This window comes from Primulina huaijiensis, chromosome 9, assembly GCF_012295235.1.
Source record: "Primulina huaijiensis isolate GDHJ02 chromosome 9, ASM1229523v2, whole genome shotgun sequence".
Lineage (NCBI taxonomy): Eukaryota > Viridiplantae > Streptophyta > Magnoliopsida > Lamiales > Gesneriaceae > Primulina > Primulina huaijiensis.
The window spans coordinates 4911295-4935196 of record NC_133314.1 but is presented as its reverse complement, the minus strand read 5'-3'; the positions used below and the strand labels follow the sequence as shown (position 1 = coordinate 4935196).

Below are 23902 nucleotides of genomic sequence, written 5' to 3'. Positions count from 1 at the left end.
ATATAAATGGTTCAGCAGTAGAACTTTTATTTGTATATTCGAATATTATTTTAAATATTGAAAGTCATGTATGTTTATTGATTACACAAAACTATCTATTTAAATAGACTAGTATTTCATCCATGCGATGCACGAAATATTATTTACCTAATTAATGTTTAAAATTAGTTGTATGAATGTTTGAATAATTATTTAAAATTATTGATATAATATAATGAATATATTTAAATTTTAAATATTATTATAAAAAATTATTATTTCATAATATTTATGTCATTTGAGATGACATTCTAATGATGATATCAATATTTTGTTGTTAAATTGACTTGCTATTTTGGGTAAGTCAAATTGCTATTAATAAAAAAAATAAAAAAAATATTTGTAAAATCTTATATTATTTTGTTTATCAAAATTTTAAATAAAAAATAAATATTTTAAAAAAATTCAATTTTTTTATCATTTATTATATGAATAAATTTTGATTAAAATGTATATTGATTATCACAAAACTATTTATTTAAAGGCAAAAACTTGTGTGAGACGCTCTCACGGGTCGTATTTTGTGAGACAGATATCTTATTTGGGTCATCCATAAAAAAAATTACTTTTTATGCTAAGAGTATTACTTTTTATTGTGAATATCGGTAGGATTGACCCGTCTCACAGATAAAACACTACAAGAAATTCTGCATACAATAACGCACATACGACAACGGTTTTTCACAAAAACCGTTGTCGTATGTTTTTTAACAACGGTTTTATCGAAAACCGTTGTCTTTTGGGGGCCAAAGAACCGTTGTCTTTGGGGGGTCAAAGACAACGGTTTTTAAAAATCGTTGTCGTTTTGGGGTCAAAGACAACGGTTTTTGGGGTGAATGAAACCCGTTGTCTTTGAGCGTTTTTTTAGAGTCAACGACAACGGTTCATAGAACCGTTGTCTATTAGCGTGTTTTTTTGGACAATGGACAACGGTTTGAAGAAACCGTTGTCGATTAGCGAGGTTTTTGTACAAACAACAACGGTTTTGGAAAACGTTGCAATATTTAGCGACGGTTTTTCAAATACCGTCGCTAAATTTAGCGACCGTTTGTAAAAACCGTCGCTAATTTTAAATTAGCGACAGTTTTGAAATAACCGTCGCTAAGATTAGCGACGGTTTTTGAAAAACCCATCGCATGTTTAAATGTAGCGACGCTTAAATAAAACCTGTCGCTAAAATTAGCGACATTGTTTTAAAACCGTCGCTTATTTTAGCGACGGTTTAAACCAAATCGTTGCCAAATAAAATAAATGCGACGGTTTATCAGCGACGGTTTAACCAAAACCCGTCGCAAACTGTCTATAAATATCTCCATTTTCGATTCATTTTCCTCCACAACACTTAAAATTTTTCTCTTTTACACCATTTTATCACTTCACACAATACTTAAAAAATTTTTTTCACCACTTCATAACACTTAAAATTTTTCTCTCTTACACCATTTTATCATTTCACACAACACTTAAAAATTTTTCTCTCTTATTATCACTTTCACACAACACGTTAAATTTTTCTAACCACTTCATAACACTTAAATTTTTTTTCTTTTATACGATTTTACTACTTCACAACACTTAAAATTTTTTCTTTTACACGATTTTCCTACTTCACAACACTTAAATTTTTTTTTTTTTACACGATTTTAGTTTTGATTATTAGTTTCTTTTAGATTTATTAAATTATTAAAAGTATTTTTTTATTTTTCGAAACAAATTAGCGACGGAAATCTTGATTACTCACTGTCGCTAAAATTAGCGACGGACTTGATTGCTACCCGTCGCTAATTTTAAATTAGCGACGGTTGACTAAACACTACTACAAAAACGGCAAACGACAACGGATTTTAACCGTTGTCGTAGTCATTTAAAAACTGTTGTAATTGAGGGTGTTGTTGAAAGTCCGTTCAACGACAACGGTTTTTATCCGTTGTGGTAGATCAAATTTGCGACGGTTTTTAAAACCGTCGCAAAAAAAAAATAGCGACGATCGTTATTTCTACCCGTCGCTATTTTTAAATTAGCGACGGTTACATAAATCGTCGCTAGTTAAATCAGCGACGGTTTATATAACCGTCGCTAATTTTAATCACGGCCGGTCAAATTTTAAGAGTTCCGTCGCTAATTTGTTTTGAAAAATTAAAAAAAAAATTTAATAATTTAATAAATCTAAAAGAAACTAATAATCCAAACTAAAATCGTGTAAAAGAAAAAAATTTTAAGTGTTGTGAAGTAGTAAAATCGTGTAAAAGAGAAAAATTTTAAGCGTTATAAAATGGTTAGAAAAATTTTACGTGTTGTGTGAAAGTGATAAAATTGTGTAAGATAAAAAAATTTTAAATGTTGTGTGAAGTGATGAAATGGTGTAAGAGAGAAAAATTTTAAGTGTTATGAAGTGGTGAAAAAAATTTTAAGTGTTGTGTGAAGTGGTGAAATGGTGTAAAAGAGAAAAATTTTAAGTTTTGTGAAGTGTTGTGGAGGAAAATGGAACGAAAATGGAGATATTTGTAGATAGTTTGCGACGGGTTTTGGTTAAACCGTTGCTATTAACGACGGTAAATGATAAACCGTCGCATATTTTTATTTGGCAACGGTTTGGATTTAAAACTGTCGCTAAAATTAGCGGCGGTTTTGAAACAATGTCGCTAAAATTAGCGACGGTTATTTAAAAACCGTCGCGAATTTAAACTTAGCGACGGTTTTAGAATTAACTGTAGCTAAATATTGCAACGCTTTCCAAAACCGTTGTTGTTTGTCAAAAAAACCTTGCTAAATTTAGCGACGGTTATGTTAAAACTGTCGCTAATTTAAACGTAGTGACGGTTTTGACAAACCGTCGCTAAAATTAGCGACAGTTTTATGAATAACCATCGCTAAATATTGCAACGTTTTTCAAAACCGTTGTTGTTTGTCAAAAAAACCACACTAAACTTAGCGATGGTTATTTAAAAACCGTAGCGAATTTAAACGTAGCGACGGTTTTGACAAACCGTCGCTAAAATTAGCGACGATTGTTGAATTAACCGTCGCTAAATATTGCAACGTTTTCCAAAACCGTTGTTGTTTGTCCAAAAAAATACGTTAATCGACAACAGTCCACAGAACTGTTGTCGTTGACCCAAAAAAAAAGCTCAAAGACAACGGTTCTCAAAAAGACAATGGTTTTTAAAAACCGTTGTCTTTGACCCCCCAAAGACAACGGTTTTTAAAAACCGTTGTCTTTGGGGGTCAAAGACAACGGTTTTCGATAAAACCGTTGTTAAAAAACATACGACAACGGTTTTTGTGAAAAACCGTTGTCGTATGTGCGTTGTTGTATGCAGAATTTCTTGTAGTGAAACCGTCGCTAATTTAAACTAGCGACAGTTTAAGTAACCGTCGCTAATTTTGAATTAGCGACGGTTTAATTCATACCCGTCGCTATATTTTTTTAGCGACAGTTTTTAAAAACCGTCGCAAATTTGATCTACCACAACGGATAAAAACCGTTGTCGTAGCCATTTTAAAACTGTTGTAACTGAGGGGTGTTGTTGAAAGTCATTGAAAATTCGTAAGACCGTCTCACAAGATACCTTCTCTTATTTAAATAGATGTGAGACAAAAGTACGTTTAAGTTCATTTATTTCTAGCCAAACAGAAAGAGACATGCAAAGTGATCGTTGCACCACGTACGTACATTAATCATATAAAAATAAAAGTAAAGTAATTTTTTAAAGACAAAAACTTGTGTGAGACGGTCTCACGGGTCGTATTTTGTGAGACGAATTTTTATTTGGGTCATCGATAGAAAAGTATTACTTTTTATGCTAAAAGTATTATTTTTTATTGTGAATATCGGTAGGTTTGACCCGTATCACAGATAAATATTCGTGAGACCGTCTCACAGGAGATCTATTTTTTTTTAAATCTACTCATTTTTTTTATTTTAAGTTTTAATTACAATATTTTTTTTGATTGTTTGTAATCTTATATCGTCTGAGTACTGGTGTGAAACAGAAAATTGCTGACACACACCATGAATTGTAGTTGTGGTATCATGAATTGTTGACATGGTACTAAAAATTTCTTACATAAAATTAATGTATGATAATCAAACTTCGAATAAATTTACATAACTATTGAGTTTCCTTTAGTACAATACACGTGCCCGTAACGTAAATGGCAAAGCTCGTGCACGGACAACATGAAAGCCCATCAGGAAAGCCAGCGAAAGAACCCATCAAATTAAGCCCTCAACTCACTTCCAAATTCTAGCACCAGTTTAGTTATCAAAGATGTAATAAAATAGAGACGTGAAATTACAAAAACGTCCTTAGTACAGTGTACAAATCCCCCCACCGTAGGATGAAACAAATTCCATCTCATGTTCGCTTGAATGCATAACTCCATCATCTCTGGAGAAAACCCTAAAAAATACTGTGGTGCTGCAGTAGCTCTCATCTTCTTCTTCTTCCGAAGTTGTCCAAGAGATATGGGTAGAACTCCGCGTTGCGAAAAGACGGGATTAAAGAAAGGTAAATGGACAACAGAAGAAGATGAGAAACTAATAAGTTACATCAAGGCAAATGCAGAGGGTTCTTGGAGATCCCTACCGAAGAATGCCGGTACAAAATCGTCTATAGTTTCATACAAGTATGCATAGACGAATGAAAAGCCGATAACGGGTGCATGTAAATTGTAATTTATATATACATTGTCTAGCATGATAAGATCATGTTGTTTACGTTTGATTTAATCACATTTATTTTCTCATTGATTGGTTTGATCTGTTGGGTGATTAGGTTTGTTGAGGTGTGGGAAGAGTTGCAGGCTGAGGTGGATGAACTATCTGAGAGATGATGTGAAGAGAGGAAACTTCAGTGAAGAAGAGGAAGAGACCATTGTCAAGTTGCACAAAACCTTCGGAAATAAGTTTGTTTTCTCTCTTTAAATTTTTTTAATATTATTACAGGAAAGGAAAAATAAGGAAATTGGTTCGGTAAGTTGCGCTCGATTTGATTTTAGTCATTTACTCACTCAAAATTAGTCTTAATCTAACAAATAATGATATGATATCGAAAAACGTTGACACTATATTAAATATTACCGACTTGTCTTTATGTCTCGTCAATAATTTGACCAAAACAGTAAAAAATTAACATCTAGTTTACTGGGATGAAAATCGAATTGACCAAAGCCAAAAATTGAACAAGTCAATATATATATAAACCAAAAATCTGCTCGGATAAAGTTCAAACAGATCAATCAGTGAACTTTGGGATGGAAGATCTGTGCATGGCACACATTACTTCAGCATGCTCCGCGTAATATAACCTAGGAATTTAGCCGAATGATTTGCTTAATCATGCAGGAAAAAAGAAAAAAGTAAAAAAAAAAGCGCATGAAATGAACGTATCAGAATGTCATTTAATAGACAGGTCGCTTTTTCACCAACTCAGTCAAATGATAGATTGAAGAATCCAAAATAATTGTTACAAATTTTTTTTTTTTTTGAGCTTTACACAACATTTGCTTTTCCATACATATTCTATACTTTGTGCATAAAATTTATAATAATACTAGATGTACAACTAATATATCTCTATAACGATATTTACAACTATTATATTTATAGATTTGGTTATTATATAACGAGATTTTGTATTTAATGTATAATGAGATTTTGACAAATTGAATTTTTATATTAGTTTTTTTGTGTTATATAAATTGATGTAAATGCAGCATATATATAAGATTTGATCTTATGGGCACCCAATGTGGGTACCGCTGTGGTGATTTTCATATATTGGATATGATAAAACTGTATATGTAATAGGTCGACGTTACCTCACGGTGCTCACACAGCTGCCCACAGTAAGTGTCCATAAGATCAATTCTACACACACATACACACATACATACATATATACCATACATNAACGTATTGCTTAAAACCAAACGAAACAACTCTTCACCCAACACTTCACGCAGTGTTTTTCTTGAGTGTCGTCAACACCAATTAGCAACACAGAAAGTATGTGAATCAATCACACAAACTCTTCACACGAAAATCTTCAACTTTGAACTCTATGTATGCTCAGAGAAAAACTCCAGCAGCTACGCTCCGTTCTTTTCTGAATATGTACGTCGTATATATACTTTACCAATATCTTGACCTAATTATCTTCCCATAAAACCAATCCTACAAACATTGAAACAAGACTTTAATAGAAATAAAACTATATTCAAATCTAAAATACTATATCTTAAGGATAAATACCAAAATCAAATTATGTAGTATAAATACCAAGATTAGATTATGTCAAACAAGTCTAAAAATACAAAACACTTATATTTCGAATTACATAAAAGACAAAAAGTAATTAATGTACGTCAAACATTGAAAGAAGCTACACTTTGGTAGGGGCACGAAGCCAGCAGTTTCACACGGCTTGAAATTCAAACATTCTCAATCTACTTGATTTGAAGTATTTCTGATAAACGAAACTAAATTTTGTGCGTAGGTGGTCTCTTATAGCTAGCCGTTTGCCGGGAAGGACAGACAATGAGATAAAGAATTATTGGAACTCTCATCTAAGCAGGAGAATATACCGGTATCGGTCCATCGGTGCACTCACTGAGGCAGATCTCATAAAGATTTTGACAAGCGCATACAAGAAACGGGCAGCACCGAAGAAGTCGTCGTCTGCAGCCAAGAATGCCGATTCTCACGATATTACAACTGATGTGAATAATCAGAAACATGCGAATAATAGAGAAAGTGATCAATCCCACAGAATGCCAGACGATAAAGACTGGTACCCGCCAGACCCTTTTGAAAACAAAGAAGCAGGAGTAGTAAATACCAGCAGTGCGGGATGGTTGCATGGTTCCGAGTTGTCAGCGTCGCCTAATGAAGTAATAGAAGGAGAGGATTTCTGGCAGTGGGGCGCCGTAGATGACGAGGTTTTAATGCATGTCGAGCAGTTTTTGGAAGGTGGCCTCGACGACAAAGGTGATGAAGAAGACACAACTGCCATTGATGAAGACATGAAGGGAAAAGGAACTGTGACCGAGAAAGTGTGTGGGGAATGGGGGCTTAATATAGAAAATATGGACCTTCATGCATGTTATTCACCAACTATTCCGTACTATAACCATGAAGACCTTGGATCATGGGATCATTTTAATGATGGCGGAGAAGAATTTCTTCTCTGGAATTTTGGAGCGGAATGAGGCATGATGATTTGGTGCTAGCTAGCTAGACAGAATCGAAAAGTTAAAAAGTTTCTTCCAATCCTATATATCAACAATGAGGAATAATATCCGTAAGTGGTCCTCAACTTTAATTAAATTTGTTCCTTTTTAAATATTTTTTCTTTGAATAAATACGTTTTTGGTTATTTAATTTACAATTTTTCTATTTTTGTTCTTATTAATAAAGAATTTAAATTTTCAGGTTCATATATAACTTGCATTATTTTCATTTTTAATGTTGTTGATCGGCGACGAAAACTATAGGGGTTGTATTGACGAGATCCGATGCATTTGCATTTTTTGTCATGTAATTGACATTTTTTTCATTTATGGTTTTTTTTTTTTAATTTTATTGAAGTTCACGTATTTGATGATAATTTAATATATGATATAGGACGAGGATGTTGATATAGATTTTTGGAAGAAAAATACATAAATGTTTTAAGAATAATACGTGACCTTTCAAAATTATAATGTTAGCATCCACGACCGTCATATAAACAATTTCACGGCCGGCACGATGGAGTTAAGGAGCCTGACTCGTAAAAACAAAAAAAATTAAGGGAGCACGAAAAATAAAGGTTGGTTCCAGATGGAAAAATATTTAATTTTCATGTATTGATGTTCTGAAGCCATGTTTAAAATTTGGCACGACAGTCGGTATTAAATTGTCATTGTACTAGCGACAAGAGCACCACACAAAGTCACTCGTGACAGCAAAATTATGGATGTGAAAATAATAAAATTTTGTCCTTTTATTTATTTATTTATTTATTTCAAATTACTTGAACTGGATGAAAAAATTAAAGTACAAAATTAATTCAATAGTAATTATTATGTATCTCAAATAAATCTTATATAAGTGACGAGGCCAGAGTAAATTGGCTGAGGTGCGTGGGCAATTTACCGATCAGATCGTGTTTTTTTCCTTAGAATAATGGTAATCAGGGAAAGGGATCTCAGGTTGAGTGATATGTGCACTTGCAAAGCAAATAATATTAGCGAAGCGCTTAAAAGGTTTTCGGAGTATCCATTCTGACGCTCAAGTCAGTCGAATATTCATGCAAATGAAATGAGAGTGTTATAAAGAGAGTATATAGTGAGTGTTTGTGAAAATATTAAGTGAATGTCCTAAATGATCCAGAAAACCTGAGTATTTATATGAGAAAAGATAATGATGACCTTCTTTTCAGTGTCCGACTACTCTTCATTATCAAACGACTTCTCATGCCCTATCCACCTGATACTATCACTACTTACTAGCCATACAGCTCCCAGTTCATCACATCAACACTACGTGCGTTGATTGACTTACTATTGATTTAAATGCATGATGGCCTATATGCAGGGCCCAGAATTGGCATCTGTACCATGATTCCCGGGCATTAAACACGATGTGACATTAAGGATGACAACTTTCCCCACGGGTTTGGGGCCCCGCGGGGAAAACCCGAAACGGGGATGGGGGCGGGGATGGGAAGTTGATCTCCGGAAAAAGCGGGGACGGAATTCGGGGATGGGGATGAGAATGGCAAATCCGGGCCCGCCCCGGCCCATTGCCATCCCTATGTGACATAGAGGGGATTCCGTCCTTGGTCCACTCATGGACAGGGTCCTTGATCTATCACCTTGTTCTTCTTATGTTGCCCGAGCTAAGCAAAGAGCCTGAGTTTGTACGAGCATGTAGTAATCCAATCAGCTTATCTTGTTATTGTATACCCATGGTCCATGGATAGTTTTTATCATAACACTTCCTTTACCTAGGATGGTTTCTCACCCCGATATCTCCTGCCTTTCTGATCTCTCATCCTACCAAAGTCCAAGGATGACCCGAGCTCTTTCCGGAGATCAATAAGTATTATATGTTCAAAATATATTCATAAAAAACCTAACTTACAAATGGCATCACGGCTAGTCGCTAACATTTATTTAATGTGATCTTGGGTTAAGTTAGTGTTTGCAAGATCTTAATTTCTGTGTTTTACAGCATCTAAATATAATTTTCAAACATTTCATTGATTTGAAGTTCGAAAACTTTTAAAATAAATTAACTCTTACAAACATTATCTAAAGTGAAGGAAGTTTGGTGTCAAAATTACCATTACAGGATTATTACATATATAACCTTCTTGCCCAATTTCAGTCAACCTTCATTTTTAAATTTAATCCAAAATTTCCCTGGCCTCCTAAAACCCAATTACCCAAACGCAAATCCTAAATTTCCTTTCTCTCATTTATTATAGTCGTAGTTTCATGCCATCCTACTATCGTCCCTTATCCTTTATATCAACTAGCCAATGACGAATACGCGTTGCGTGAGCAAAGTTGAAGAGCATATTTTTCAAAGTAACTTAACATATTCTTCTTTATTTTTAAAAAAAATAAAAAAAAAGTTAAAGAAAAAGAAACATGGAGGAGACAGTTTGTAAAGAAAGAAAATGGACATTGATGTCTACAAAATTGATAAATGATTGGTCTAGAGAAGCTGCAATGTGGGCAAAGATGGGAAAATTTCTTATGGAAAAATAAATTTGAGGACGGACGGTGTGTTTTAGAAGAATGTAAGGATATGTTCTTGAAGAAAAAATTTATTTTAAAAGGGTAAAAGAGTAAAAATAAAAAAAATGAAAATGATGAGATTATATTTCAAATTTAGGGTAAAAAATGGAGGTTAATTTCTTAAATTTTCCTTGCGATATATATATATATATATATATCATGAACTCAATATATACGGCAACAAAAACTTCAAACATTCAGCTCCTAAAACTCGAAAATTGAGATGTCATTTTAGGGGTTTTTTTATAATCAATTTAATTTTTAAAATATCTTTAAAAAATTATTAAAATTTTTTTTTCAAAACTACTGCAATCCATGCTTACGAAGCACGTACCATCATCCACGTGGAGCATGGAGCACGGACGCTCGCACACGTGGAGCGTTCGTGCTTCTTAAGCACGGACATGCTCCTCCACGTTGGAGCGTCCGTGCTTACGAAGCATGGACGCTCCAACGTGGACGCTCCACGTTCGAGAGTCTGTGCTTTGTAAGCACGGACTTTGTATATTATATTATTTTTTCCCGTACTTTATTTTGTATTTTTTCTTTTATCGCTTGTTTTCATCCGTTCATTTTCTGAATCTTTCATGTGAATTTTGAATTTCTGATTTCTGAATGTTCACGTGAGTTCAATAATTGAAATCTAAATATTATTCAGCATTTTTCGTCTATATAATTGTTGTGAACTTCGACGAATGAGTTATCAATTTTCTCTTTGAATCTACATAAATTTTCTCTCAAATTTCATCGAAAAAATATCTAACATCGATGTACTCTTATATTTTGGTGGTCATGTAGTTATCGATCATGGATCGGTTGAATATAACATTCCATTTGTTAGACTGATACGAGTTTTACGATCTATTAATTTGTTGGAGTTCGTTGAAGTTGTGCATAAAATGTTAGGAATCGATCCAACGAATTTTTCTCTGAAGTTGTCAACAAAATATTCATTTTTGGAGAGATCATCTTGGCATGAAATTCAAGTCAATCTCATTGATGATTATGCTTTACAGAATTACAGTTTATAATACAATGTGACAATATGCATATGTTGCATTTATACGTGGAAGCAAATTCAATTGAGCATCATGTTGGATTTGATAATCCTGAATCCTACGTTCCACATGCATCCGATTCAGGTTTCAATAACCAACTTGGTACTTGTACATATGGTAGTTTTCAGGATCTAGAATCTTATGTTCCACATGTTACTGAAGGACTCGGTAATATAAATTTCGATGATGTAAGTGGGTCTTGGGATCAATAGATAAATGTCTCGTCGGAACAAAATCCTACTCCATATTGACCGAATCCAACATTAGATACGAGTGCTCATTGTCCGAATATGGCCACTAATGATGATATTTGTAGGAGTGATTCTGAACCCGATATGTCATATAGTGAGTCTGAAGAAGAAGAAGTGAATGATGATGATGAAGTGAATACTTTTACAAATCCTGATGAGGGGACATCATCTCGACAACCACCTCGTAACACATTACAGAGGCAGGCCATACCATTTCTTTCAAACACTTTTGAAATGTCTTCATTTTTCAATAAATTTTTTGGGGAAGAGCCTCATGATTCTGTCGATGTACCTTCTGGAATGCAAACAAGCTATTACAATCCGGATAGAGGTGAATTATGCTTTAATATGTTATTTAAAGATAAGAATGATCTTATTGCATCTGTGAAGGATTATTTAGTTAGAGTGGTCAGGCGTGAGTACCGTATCGTGGATAGCACACGTAATTTTTGGAAATTACGTTCCAGAAATAATTCTTCTACGGTCATTTGTCGATGGGGACTCCGCGCTTCTTTGAAGACCAAAACTGGTTATTGAAAAATAACAAAATATGACGGGCCTCACACATGTATATCTACCTCTGTTGGTATAGACCATAAGAATTTGAACAGTGATATGGTTGCACATACGCTATTGGGAGTTGTTCATTGTGATCCTTCGTACGAAATTAAGTATATCGTTGAAAATGTGCAAGATAAATATGGATATCAAATCTCGTATACGAAGGCATGGCGAAGTTTGAAACGTGCAATGGAAATTGCTTACGGTACATGGGAGAGCTCCGTTCAATTACTTCCAAAATATATGTATGCTTTATCCAAATATAATCCGGGAACAGCTGTGGAGTGGAAACATCTCAGAGCCAACACTGAAATGAGTAAGACACTGAACTATGTTTTCTGAGAATTCAGGCCGTGTGTTGATGGGTTTCGGCATTGTCAAAAAATAATTAGTGTCGATGGTACACACTTGTATACCAAATACAAGCACAAAATGTTGATCGATGTCACTCTGGATGCGAACAATCAGGTTCTACCGCTAGCATTTTCTATAGTGGATGAAGAAACATCAGATTCTTGGAAATGGTTCTTGGAGAACCTAGGAAGACTTGTTGTTCGTGGTGAAAATGGTGTGTGTCTTATTTCTGATAGGCATAAAAGAATCGTGCGAGCAACTCAAGATCTACCATTTTTTCAAGCTCTTTATGGTGTGCATCGTTTTTATTTGAGACATGTGTATTCAAACTTTAACGCTATATTCAAAGACGTGCATTTGAAAGATTTATGCTGGGCGACAGGCACACAAAATCAAATTTGTAAGTTTGAAGCAATAATGATGGCAATCAAGCAAAAAAACATTTTGGTGCACCGATATTTGGCTGGAATTGTGAAAGAAAAATGGAGTTTGGCTCATGACGGTGGTTGGCGTCGTGGGGTGATGACAACCAATATGTCGGAATGTTGAAATAGTGTGTTGAAGGGTGCTCGTAGAGTTCCTATATCTGCCATAGTACACTTGACACTTTTGAGATGCGTACAATATTTCATTGAACGTGTGACAAGAGGTAGTCGTATAGTTCAGGAAAATCAGCTGTGGTCAGATTATGCATGTCGGAAGTATGACAAATGGGCAAGAAAGTCTAGTGAACATCGTGTTGCCAAATATGATGTACGTGAGCAAACTGCTTCAGTTGCAACTGTTGGATTACCAAGTCGTGGCCAACATATGCAGGTGGTGAAGTTATCAACGAGTGATTGTTCATGTGATAAATGGACGATTTTTGACATCCCATGTTCCCATGCTATTTGCAGCGCTAAGTGGCACTACTTAGATCCGATGACACTTGTGCAGCCATGGTATAACATAGATGAGTACTTAGCAACGTACGAGGGCAGATTTCAACCTCTTGCAGATGAGCGATACTGGGATCCTCCAACTTTCGACTTGCACCACAACCCGGTTAGACGTGAAAGAAGAAGAGTTGGTAGGGACAGAACAACTCGGTTGAGAAATGAGATGGACAGACCGGTTGTTAGAGAGAGACAACTCCGATAAAACAATTAATCGTCTTTACATCTATGTCATTCTTCTGATAAACGATCCAATTAAAATGTAAAAAATAGAAATGTTCAAATAAAAAATTCATTTAATCACAAAAAAATAATCTTCATTTAATCACTATTAAATATTAAAATTCTATAATACCTCATTATAATTCATACGATCTAGAGAATCTCTTATAATTTTTACAGCATGTGTTGGTGAATGTGTGTAACTAAATCCAATTTTCCACCTACAATTTAACAAAAACAATTACATATCAAATAATTATAAGAGATATATTTGATATTACAACAATAATTTTTAAATATTACCATGCACCATATGGAGAAACTGGAATAATAGCATCTGGATCAATGAGAGATACAACTTATGTTAACCCATCTCGGTTAGGGTTAACACATTTAATCTTGCTCCATGCCCATATCTGCTTATAATAATAAAAATAGATCGACAAAATTAACAAAAACATGTGTTAAATAATCACATTACATTAATTATACCTGCAGGATATATAAAGGTTCAACCATTGTAGTCTTCTCTATACGTGACGAGTTACACAACTCACGGTAGAGAAATACTAAAACTGCACTGCCCCAACTATAAGACTTCACGTTATCAATATTCGGTAGAAGTTGCAAAAATATTAGTTTAGCAGACCCTCCTTGATAGTCAGGGAACATTATTCGTCCAATAATAATTAACGCTATACAAAAGGTAAATTTCACAATATCTACTTCTGAAGTATCATCATTAACAAGGTTAGCCATGTAGTGATCGTGTAGTGCAGTCATAGACAAATGACCACCTTTCAAATGTTTTGATGATGACACAAATCCCAACAAATCCAAACAGATGTGTTGCCATTGCTCAACTTTATGTGACACATCTGTTTCAGTGACTGCTTCACCATCAATTGTTAGACCCCAAATTATTGAAACATCTTGTAACGTGATTGTTGCTTCACCACATGTAAAATGAAACGTGTGTGTCTCGCGTCGCCAGCGTTCAACAAGAGCAATAATCAAATGATTATCAAATACTTGTGAACCACATTCTAAAACTCCATAAAAACCCATATGATTTAAATATGCAAGTACACGATTGTGTATATAATTATCAGTGTATAACTTCCAAATCAAATTGTCTGACCTCTTCACTTTGACAATATCATCAACGGTTAATGAAGAAAATGTTGATGACATATGTGTCGCTTGTAAATAGAGGACACTGAAATTTTATGGACCTTAATTATCTGTCATTCTGAAATAAATTTTTGATCTTCTAAACTTCGTTCTACGGTAACCAACGATCTCAAGAGTAAGGTGACGAAGGGAGAAATTACAAACGAACGGAGAAATGAAAATGAAAGGGTAATAGAAGGAGGAAGTAGGAGAGAATGAAAAGAGATGAAAGAAGGATTGGCGGAGGGATAAGGGGTGTGAGAGGAGGAAAGAGGACACGTGGACGGACGATGGAGCGTTCGCGCTTTGTAAGCACGGACGCCTCCACGTTGGAGCAAAGCGCGGACGCTACAACACAGATTGCAATAGTTTTGAAATTTTTTTAAAAAATTATCTTTGAAATAAATTTTAAAAATTAAATTAATTATTAAAAAACCCTCATTTTAGCCTTGTATTGGTCACATTTAATATGTAAGAAGTGGCGTTTTAGCTAATTCATGTAACTCCTAGTTCTTATCAACTTTGGACCACAATTATCGGGCTTGATAGGAAAAATAATTGGTTCCAATATATAATTTATTCCTTAAAATTAACTTTTTTTATTGATACGATTTTGTTAAATAATTGATTAAGAGTCTTGTCTTTCTAGACTTTTCTAATATTGACTCTAGATTTAATTTGATATGGTTAAAAGTGTTTATTTCCTTATAAATTCTATCTTACCATGATTTGTAGATATCTAATCAAGGAAATAATTCTAAAGAAAAACATTTTTATAAATATAAGGATCATATTGTATGCGAAAAAAGAGAGGCAAAAACAAGAAATATTTAGACGCGGAGATATAGAGAGAAAAATCAAGTCACAGAGTCTCGCCGTTTGAAGATCGTCGTTGTTTTAACGTGTTGTCGTGGTTGTTGGAGAAATTTGAAAACAACACTTGTGAAAGTGTCGATTGAAGATTTTGTTTTGTTGCTCCAATTTTTCGACACATCGTTTTGCATTCCCTGATTTCATTTTAAGTCTAGTTATTTGTTTTAGGATGCAATTTGATTCCTTAACGTGTTAAAAAAGATATTTTTTCGTAGAATCATCAGTATTGGTTTTTTAAACTCGATTTGTTTTTCTAGTGATTATTTTGCCTCGAGGCATTGCACAAATATTTATACATGTGCATAATTGTCTCTGAGTTATTTTCATTTAAATTATTTATTTGTGTGATATATTATTTCGCTGTGTGTTTTTACTAGGTGTTATAACATTTGGGACAATATTGATATCTAATACACACAAATTTTTACCGTTTATGTTAAACAGAAATCTCGACAAGTGGTATCAGAGCTTCCACTTTGCTTTACTAAGTGAGATAATGTTTATTTTTGTTAAACAGGTACAAATAAATGGATGCGTCATTTGCAAACACTGTGCTATTACCACCGGTCTTGGCTAGATCCAATTACAATCTATAGAAGGTTAAGATCAGAATATATGTTAAGTCCATAGATGAGAGATCATGGCACCGAGTTGTGAGCGGCTGGACTCCTCCGAAACGAATAGATGAAGACGGTGACAGTCTAACAGAGCCAGAAAATGAATGGACAACTGATGAAGTACAAGTATTGAACCACAATTCAAAGGCTATAAATGCTATTTTCACATCAGTCGATCTAAACATGTTCATTTTGATTACCAACTGCGTATTTTCTAAGGATGCATGGGAAATCCTTCAAAAAAATTGTGAAAGATATGAAAGTGTGTGAAAGACAAAGTTGAGAATGTTAAAATTTAAATTTGAAAATCTGAGGATGAACGAAACTAAAACAATAATTGACTATGATCGCCGCCTCAGAAATATTGCCAACAAACCATTTAGCCTTGGAGATCCAATCTCAAATGAACGTCTGGTTAACAAGTCACTTAGATCTCTGCTGGAGCAATTCAATATGAAGATTTGTGCAGTTGATGAAGCAAAAGATACAACTCAAATCGCACTGGAAGACTTGATAAGTTCACTTTGTACTTTCGAGATAAATATGAATTTGCAGAAGGACAAAGGTAAGAAAATTGCTTTCCAAGTATCTACTGATTCATACGAAGATCTTCTTCAACTGTCACAAGAAGTCGATGAGTCGGATTTATGATAAGACTTCATCTTCTATATCATGAAGAAATTAGGAGATTATTTGAAAATAATAAGAGACAAAAAGAAGACATGACAACAATCTAAGTTTCCTAGTCTAACTGTTCCTGGAAAATTTCAGAAGTTTCCCGAAAAAGGGCAACTTCGGCAAAGGAATGAAAGTAAGAATCAATTTAATTCCAGAAAGTTTGATTCCTTGCAATTTAGAGAATGCAATGGTTTTGGACACTATGCAAATGAATGCACGAATAGACTTCGCAAAAATAAAGGACTGAATGTCTCCTTGAGTGATGAGGAATCTGATGAAGAGCAAGAATCAAATGAAAAAGAAAATCACACTTCGTTAACTACACTTTTGGAAGAAAAACACTGGTTACAAGTTAATCCACTAGGTGTTGCCTCCGTTGTTACAACACCTGACCGGAACACCTCTCCAGAATCATTGTGCTTTAATCCTATAACTTCTGGAAATTTAAGTGCTAAGAAATATTTGGAAACTGACGATGAAGGAAACACTCTAGAAAGTGTACAAAAACCGTATGAGGAGTTGTATGCTGACTGGATCAAAAGAAACAAGTTGAACACAACTCTCTAAAAAGAGAATACTGAGCTAAAGTCTGTTGTTGCCAAACTTGAAGTGATTTTAAGCAAGAAGGATTTAGAATTGTGTAAAATCAAGGATGAGCTTAAAAAAGAAAATAAAACACTTGCCAAGTTCTACTTCACACACGACACTCACACAAATTTTCGAAAATTTGGAGAGGAAAGTTTAAGGATTTTCGTCATCCGTTCGTCCTTCTTCGCAACCCACGTCAACGATCGAATATTCGAGCGTTTTAAACGCAAATGCACGCTACTAAAGCTTTCTGTTGCTCCATTCAAATCATATTATGCATGATTTATGTGCTTTAGCCTGAAAAAAATTTGAGTACAAATCACGTAACGTTTTGCTGATTATTTTCAAAGTTTTGATGATTTTTATGCGTATATGAAAGTGTTATGATTTCCAACGGATACGTTGCCAATATAAGAAGCTAAAGGGCTACGAAAAGTGTCGTTAAGGGACAACACGAGGGCTGGACAAGGTCAGAGAGGAGTCGTGCATGGCTAATTGTTAAAGGCTAGCGTTTCAAGGGTTTCTGAAGCGTTCACTACTTTTTAACCTTAAAATGCTACTAAATGTTTTTTTTCCTTTATAAAATTCGAAACTCTTAATTTAAAACCACACAACTTTTCAAAAATCGTAAATGCATAAAATTTCATAAATCGTCAACCACCACAATCATACGTTAACATTTAAAAATAACCCAAAATTGAACTTCAAAATAAAGCATAAAAATCTCTAATTAAATCATTAACAATATCTTTAAAACTTTAACTATCAAGCTAATGCGAAAAATAATGTACCTCGAGAGTGTATTGCCGGACTAGATCCACTCAAGCGTCAGCACCTCCCTCAATATCATCATCACCTGCAGCATTCAAACCTAGTGAGTCTAATGACTCAGCACGTTCTAAACATGAGTAGCAAATAATATATACACAAGCACATGCATAAAAATCATACTTTTATTCAAAATAAGCTTGTAAGCATAACCAAATCATAAATCGTTAAATCGTAAAGCTGTCAATCATTTATCATTTTGAGTAAAGTTTGATCCTCGAAAATGTCTTGTTGTATCCTCTGGCTGACTGATCGGTCTTAGCTCACCATTGCGCATAGAGACGGGAACAAGACACCAACATAAAATGGAAATACGATTGTCGGCTCTCTCTGGGGCCTTCTCCGTAAACGGGCTCTCTCTGGGGTATTCTCCCTCACGATATTCTCAAAAATCATATATCATATCTTTTATGTCACAGTCAATTCACATCTTTCAAAATATTTTTTTCCTTTTCTTTTTAATCATAAAATATCGTATCCTTTCCACATTTGAAAAAAATATCATTTTAACAGTAAAGATTTCACAGCTTTACCATAAATCATAAAATATCATATTTTCATCATAAACGTTTCAAAATATCATTTAGCATGCGTTATGATTGTAACGTCCCGAAAATCGAAAAGTCCACGTGAACCACATGCATGCAAATTATTAAATTTCTTTGGTATTTTATTAAATTCTTTTAAAGCATGAAATGCATGTTTATTTTATTAAATCGTGTTTTAATTATTTTTATGCATTATTAATGCATGATAGGATTTAATTCATGAAATTTTAAAAGTTCGTGCATTAAGATTTTTAAGATGCATTTCACGTCCGAACGAGGAACGGAGACCGGAGAATTTTTAGGAAAATTATTTTTATTACATGATTTATTTTTTTTAATTAATATAAGGTGTTTTTAAGAGTATTTTTCAAAAATTGGGATTTATTGGGTATTTTTACCCCCAAGATTTTATTTTTAACGGTACGTAAATTTTATCGAATCGGGAGACTTTTTGAGAGTTCGACTAATATTTTCAAAAGCTTTTCAACACAAAATATTTTTCGAGAGTATGTTTGAATTTAACGGGTCAACTTTTAAGCTCATTGGGCTTAAACATCTTTTAAAAATTTAATTGACAAGATGCGTGCCCGCTAAACCTCAAATTAACTATATTATTTAATTCAAACACCTCTTTACCTACCCATAACCCCCCAACAACTGACACCCACCCCTTTTCCATCCAAAAGTCACTCGGTTTCATCAAAACCATTCTCACAAAGGAAATCTTCGGCTGCACACTCTCTTGGCAAAGGAAAAATATTTTTGGGCCTCCTCTTCTTGATTTGTTCACCAAATCATCTCCAAGCATGCTTTGTATTATCTCTTGCTGCATCATGCATGTTTTTTATGTTGGAGAATGCATTCACGCATGATGATTCCGGTTTATCTTAGCACAGGAAGAATTTTCGATTCATAATTATGTACTTGCACTTTCTTTATTGCTATTCATTATTTCTTTGATATTGATGCAAGGAGGCTGTTGTGTGGCATGCTGAGGGGCTCCTTATGTCGAGAGTATGCTGTCCTTAGGTTGGGATTGAGCTATAGGGGCTGTAAGCTAGGAGGGGTGGAAGGCAGCAAGGAGTTGTCCTCGGTTTCGGGGTAGATAGCGTGCCAAGGGCCGATCCAGCAACACAAGAACTGATCTGAGCCATGGATGAGATCCTTGAGGATCTGAGACAGGGCTTGGAAAGGCTCGGAACTTGCTGGAAGGCAAGATCAATCGGGAGATGAGTAGTTAGATGCGTGGTGGTTTCTTTTGGGGGATTTGTGTGTGTGAGCCTTGGAGGCTTGCATTGTCGGTAGAAGACATGCAATAAATTCATGTCTGGTGAAATAATCAAAGTTGACAAAATTTGGTTTGCATACTTTGAAGAATTGAAAACGTGGTTGGAGGAAGCTTCAAGGAAATTTCACGGAAATTACGTGAGAAGACAGAAGACGCGTTTTATACGCGTCTTCACACGGTCAAGAGGCTCTATAAATAGAGCTCCCCCTTCATTCTGAAATCATCCCTTCTTCGAGTTTTCTCTCATCTTATAAGCATTTGAGTGCTTAGTTCTATAATATTTGTGAGGTGTTTTGTTCTCCTGTATTAAGAGAGTGTGTTCTCTTTGGAAACACAGTGAGTGGTACACCACAAAATATTATAGTGGAAATTCTTTTCATCTTGCCCGTGGTTTTTACCCTAATAATTTTTAGGGGTTTTCCACGTAAATCTCGGTGTCCAGTTTATTCTTTATTTTTGGATTTTATTATCTCAAATTACTGCAAGTGAGACCAACAAGTGGTATCAGAGCCTTGGTTTAAAATTTCTTAAAATTCTGAGTATGCTCTGTGGTTGCAGCCTAGACTGATCTTATACATCAGAAAAGATTTTTTGAGATTTTTTATTTAAGGCGAGATTATTTTGTCCAGTCTACTAAAACTGTTGTAGACATAATGGCGGGCAGGTACGAGATAGCAAAGTTCAACGGAAGCAATTTTATGCTGTGAAAATAAAGATACAAGCAGTTTTAAGAAAGGAGAATTGCTTGACGGCTATTGGAGATAGACCGATAGAGATTACAGATGATGGAAAGTGGAACGAGATGAATGACAACGCTGTTGTCAATCTACACTTGGCTATAGCAGACGAAGTTTTGTCAAGTATCTGTAAGATAAAAACAGCCAAAGTTATCTAGGATAATCTGACAAAGATGTACGAGGTCAAGTCCCTACACAACATGATTTTCCTAAATAGAAGACTTTATACTCTTGGGATGGCGGAATCCTCATCGATGACCGATCATATCAACATACTAAATACTCTATTTGACCAACTCACTTCCATGGGGCATAAAATAGGGGAAAATGAACGTGCGGAGCTTCTACTTCAAAGTCTACCAGATTCATATGATCAACTTATCATCAATATAACCAACAATATTCTTATGGGCTTTCTAAGATTCGACGATGTCTTAACTGCGGTTCTCGGAGAAGAAAGCCGACGCAAAAACAAGGAAGATAGGTTGGTAAGCTCGAAGCAGGCAGAGGATTTACCGATGATAAGAGGAAGATTTATGGAACGTGACTCCAGTGGGAGCCAAAGACGAGGTAGATCAAAGTCGAGAAGTAAGAAGAAAAATATTTACTGCTTTGAATGTGGCGGTAAAGAGCACTTCAAGAAAGACTGTACGAGTATCGAGAAGAGTTCTCAAGTAAATATGGCCATTACTTCAGGCAGTGGTGAAATTTTATTCAGCGAAGCAGCAACTGTTGCAGAAGGCAGGCACAAATTTTGTGACACATGGATTATGGATTCAGGAGAGACGTGGCACATGACGTCTCGGAGAGAATGGTTTGACCATTATGAACCAGTCTCAGGAGGATCTATATTCATGGAAAATGATCATGCCTTGGAAATCGCTGGGGTCGGTACTATCAAAATTAAAATGTTTGATGGCACCATTCGCACCATACAGGAGGTACGACATGTGAAAGTACTGACGAAAAATCTTTTGTCCTTGGGGCAATTGGATGACATCGGGTGCAAAACTCGTATCGAGAATGGGATCATGAAAATTGTGAAAGGCGCGCTTATGAAGGCAGAAAAGGTCGCTGCAAATCTGTATGTACTTTTGGGAGAAACACACAAGGAGGCAGAACTAGCTGTTGCATCAAATGGTTCAGGAGAAAAATTAACAGTGTTATGGCATAGGAAGCTCGAGCATATGTCAGAACGGGGGTTGAAAATTCTCTCAGAACGGAGACTTAAAAAGTGTCACTACCCTTTTGTGAGCATTGTGTTATCAGTAAACAAAACAGAGTAAAGTTTGGCACTTCTACTGCCAGGAGCAAAAGCATATTGTAGCTGATTCATTCGAATGTTTGGCAAGCACCGGTTGTATCCCTAGGAGGAGCGAGATACTTTGTCTCGTTTATTGATGATTTCTCTAGGAGATGTTGGGTGTATCCAATCAAGAAGAAATCAGAAGTTTTCCAGATCTTCAAAGATTTCAAAGCGCGGGTTGAACTTGATTCTGAGAAGAAAATCAAGTGTCTGAGGACCGACAATGGAGGAGAATATACCAGTGACGAATTTGATGCATTTTGTCAACATGAGGGCATCAAAAGACAATTCACGACGGCTTACACACCTCAACAAAATGGAATGGTAGAGTGGATGAACAGAACCTTGTTGGACAGAACAAGAGCTATGTTGAGGACTGCGGGTCTAGACAAGTCATTTTGGGCGGAAGGAGTCAAAACCGCTTGTTATATTATCAATCGTTCTCCTTCAGTGGCGAGTGATCTGAAGACTCCGATGGAGATGTGGACTGGGAAGCCGACATATTATTCTCATTTGCATACATTTGGAAGTCCGGTGTACGTTCTGTACAATGAGCAAGAAAGATCGAATTTGGATTCGAAATCCAGGAAATGTATCTTCTTGGGTTATGCTGATGGAGTTAAGGGGTTTCGCTTGTGGGATCCTACTATTCACATGCTTGTCATCAGCAGAGATGTTATCTTCGAGGAAGATAAAGTAAAGGGAGACAAAGGCACACCGAATTCAGAAACTACTATATTTCAGGTGGAAAATAAGACGGACGAAGGTCAAGTTTCTTGTGAAGCAGTACCAGAGCACGAAGAACAAGAACAAGTTGAGTCTGAGGTTTCAAATATGAGGCAGTCAACTCGAGACAGAAGACCACCAGGTTGACTTTCAGATTATGTCACTGAAAGTAACATTGCATATTGTCTATTATCAGAGGATGGTGAGCCATCGAGTTTCCATGAGGCTACTCAAAGTTCGGATGTATCTCTGTGGATGATAGCAATGCAAGAAGAGTTGGAGGCATTAGACAGAAATAAAACTTGGGATCTTGTTACACTACCACGAGGGAGGAAAGCCATTGGAAACAGATGGGTCTATAAGATCAAGCGTGATGGCAATAACCAAGTGGAGCGGTATCGTGCTAGATTGGTGGTAAAAGGGTATGCTCAGAGAGAAGGCATTGATTTCAATGAGATATTTTCTCCTGTGCTTCGGCTGACAACAGTCAGAATAGTGTTGGCATTGTGTGCGGTGTTTGACCTATATCTAGAACAGCTAGATGTGAAAACGACGTTTCTTCATGGAGATCTTGAAGAAGAAATCTATATGCTCCAGCCAGAAGGTTTTGCGGAAAAAGGCAAAGAGAACTTGGTTTGCAGGTTGAACAAATCTCTGTACGGTCTCAAACAGACGCCGAGGTGTTGATACAAGAGATTTGATTTCTATATCATGAGCCTTGGATACAACAGACTGAGTGCAGATCCTTGTTCGTATTTCGAGAGGTCTGGTGATGATTATATTATTTTGCTGTTGTATGTGGACGATATGTTGGTTGCAGGCCCCAACAAAGATCATGTCCAAAGATTGAAGGCACAGTTGGCTAGGGAATTTGATATGAAGAACTTGAGACCAGCATTTTGGAGAACTGTAAAGAGGATTCTTAGATACATCAAGGGTACCTCGAATGCTGCATTACGTTATGGAGGATCGGATTTTACACTCAGGGGCTATGTCGATTCAGATTATGCAGGTGATCCTGATAAGAGAAAATCTATTAGTGGTTATGTGTTTACACTTGCAGCAGGAGGAGCTGTAAGCTGGGTTTCAAAACTGCAAACAGTTGTGGCGTTATCTACAACGGATGCAGAATACATGGCAGCTACTCAAGCTTGTAAGGAGGCAATATGGATAAAAGGTTATTGGAGGAGATCGGGCACAAACAAGATAATGTTCCTTTGTTTTGTGACAGTCAGAGTGCCTTGCACATCGCAAGGAATCCAGCCTTTCATTCCATGACGAAACACATTGAAGTTCAATTTTACTTTGTGCGAGAAGTAGTAGAAGAA

The 23902-nt window shown here is 35.5% G+C and overlaps 3 protein-coding genes across 3 annotated transcripts; 2 read left to right on the top strand and 1 right to left on the bottom strand.

The window, feature by feature from the left end:
• Positions 1-4441: 4441 nt before the first annotated feature.
• Positions 4442-7340, top strand: LOC140985204 (uncharacterized). The gene is made up of 3 exons (XM_073452982.1): positions 4442-4640; positions 4818-4947; positions 6540-7340. The coding sequence occupies exons 1-3, from the start codon at positions 4508-4510 to the stop codon at positions 7249-7251; spliced, it is 975 nt and encodes a 324-aa protein (XP_073309083.1). The 5' UTR covers positions 4442-4507; the 3' UTR covers positions 7252-7340.
• A 4528-nt stretch (positions 7341-11868) lies between these two features.
• On the top strand, positions 11869-13195 carry LOC140984709 (uncharacterized). Its single transcript, XM_073452265.1, has 3 exons — positions 11869-11906; positions 12052-12574; positions 12620-13195. Exons 1-3 carry the CDS (start codon positions 11869-11871, stop codon positions 13193-13195), a joined length of 1137 nt encoding a protein of 378 aa, XP_073308366.1.
• Positions 13196-13415: 220 nt separating this feature from the next.
• Positions 13416-14280, bottom strand: LOC140984707 (serine/threonine-protein phosphatase 7 long form homolog). Its single transcript, XM_073452262.1, has 2 exons — positions 13705-14280; positions 13416-13433 (listed from the first exon to the last, which is right to left on the bottom strand). The coding sequence occupies exons 1-2, from the start codon at positions 14278-14280 to the stop codon at positions 13416-13418; spliced, it is 594 nt and encodes a 197-aa protein (XP_073308363.1).
• Between the last annotated feature and the right edge of the window lie 9622 nt (positions 14281-23902).

Bases quoted from the DNA above. Each gene is read 5' to 3' on its own strand.
- LOC140985204 (XM_073452982.1), top strand. From the start codon at position 4,508: ATGGGTAGAACTCCGCGTTGCGAAAAGACGGGATTAAAGAAAGGTAAA. The intron at 4,641-4,817 runs GTACAAAATCGT...TTGGGTGATTAG, and splicing joins ATCCCTACCGAAGAATGCCG to GTTTGTTGAGGTGTGGGAAG. The intron at 4,948-6,539 runs GTTTGTTTTCTC...TTTTGTGCGTAG, and splicing joins CACAAAACCTTCGGAAATAA to GTGGTCTCTTATAGCTAGCC.
- LOC140984709 (XM_073452265.1), top strand. From the start codon at position 11,869: ATGGCGAAGTTTGAAACGTGCAATGGAAATTGCTTACG. The intron at 11,907-12,051 runs GTACATGGGAGA...CTGAGAATTCAG, and splicing joins TGCAATGGAAATTGCTTACG to GCCGTGTGTTGATGGGTTTC. The intron at 12,575-12,619 runs GTGATGACAACC...AGTGTGTTGAAG, and splicing joins ACGGTGGTTGGCGTCGTGGG to GGTGCTCGTAGAGTTCCTAT.
- LOC140984707 (XM_073452262.1), bottom strand. From the start codon at position 14,280: ATGGGTTTTTATGGAGTTTTAGAATGTGGTTCACAAGTATTTGATAAT.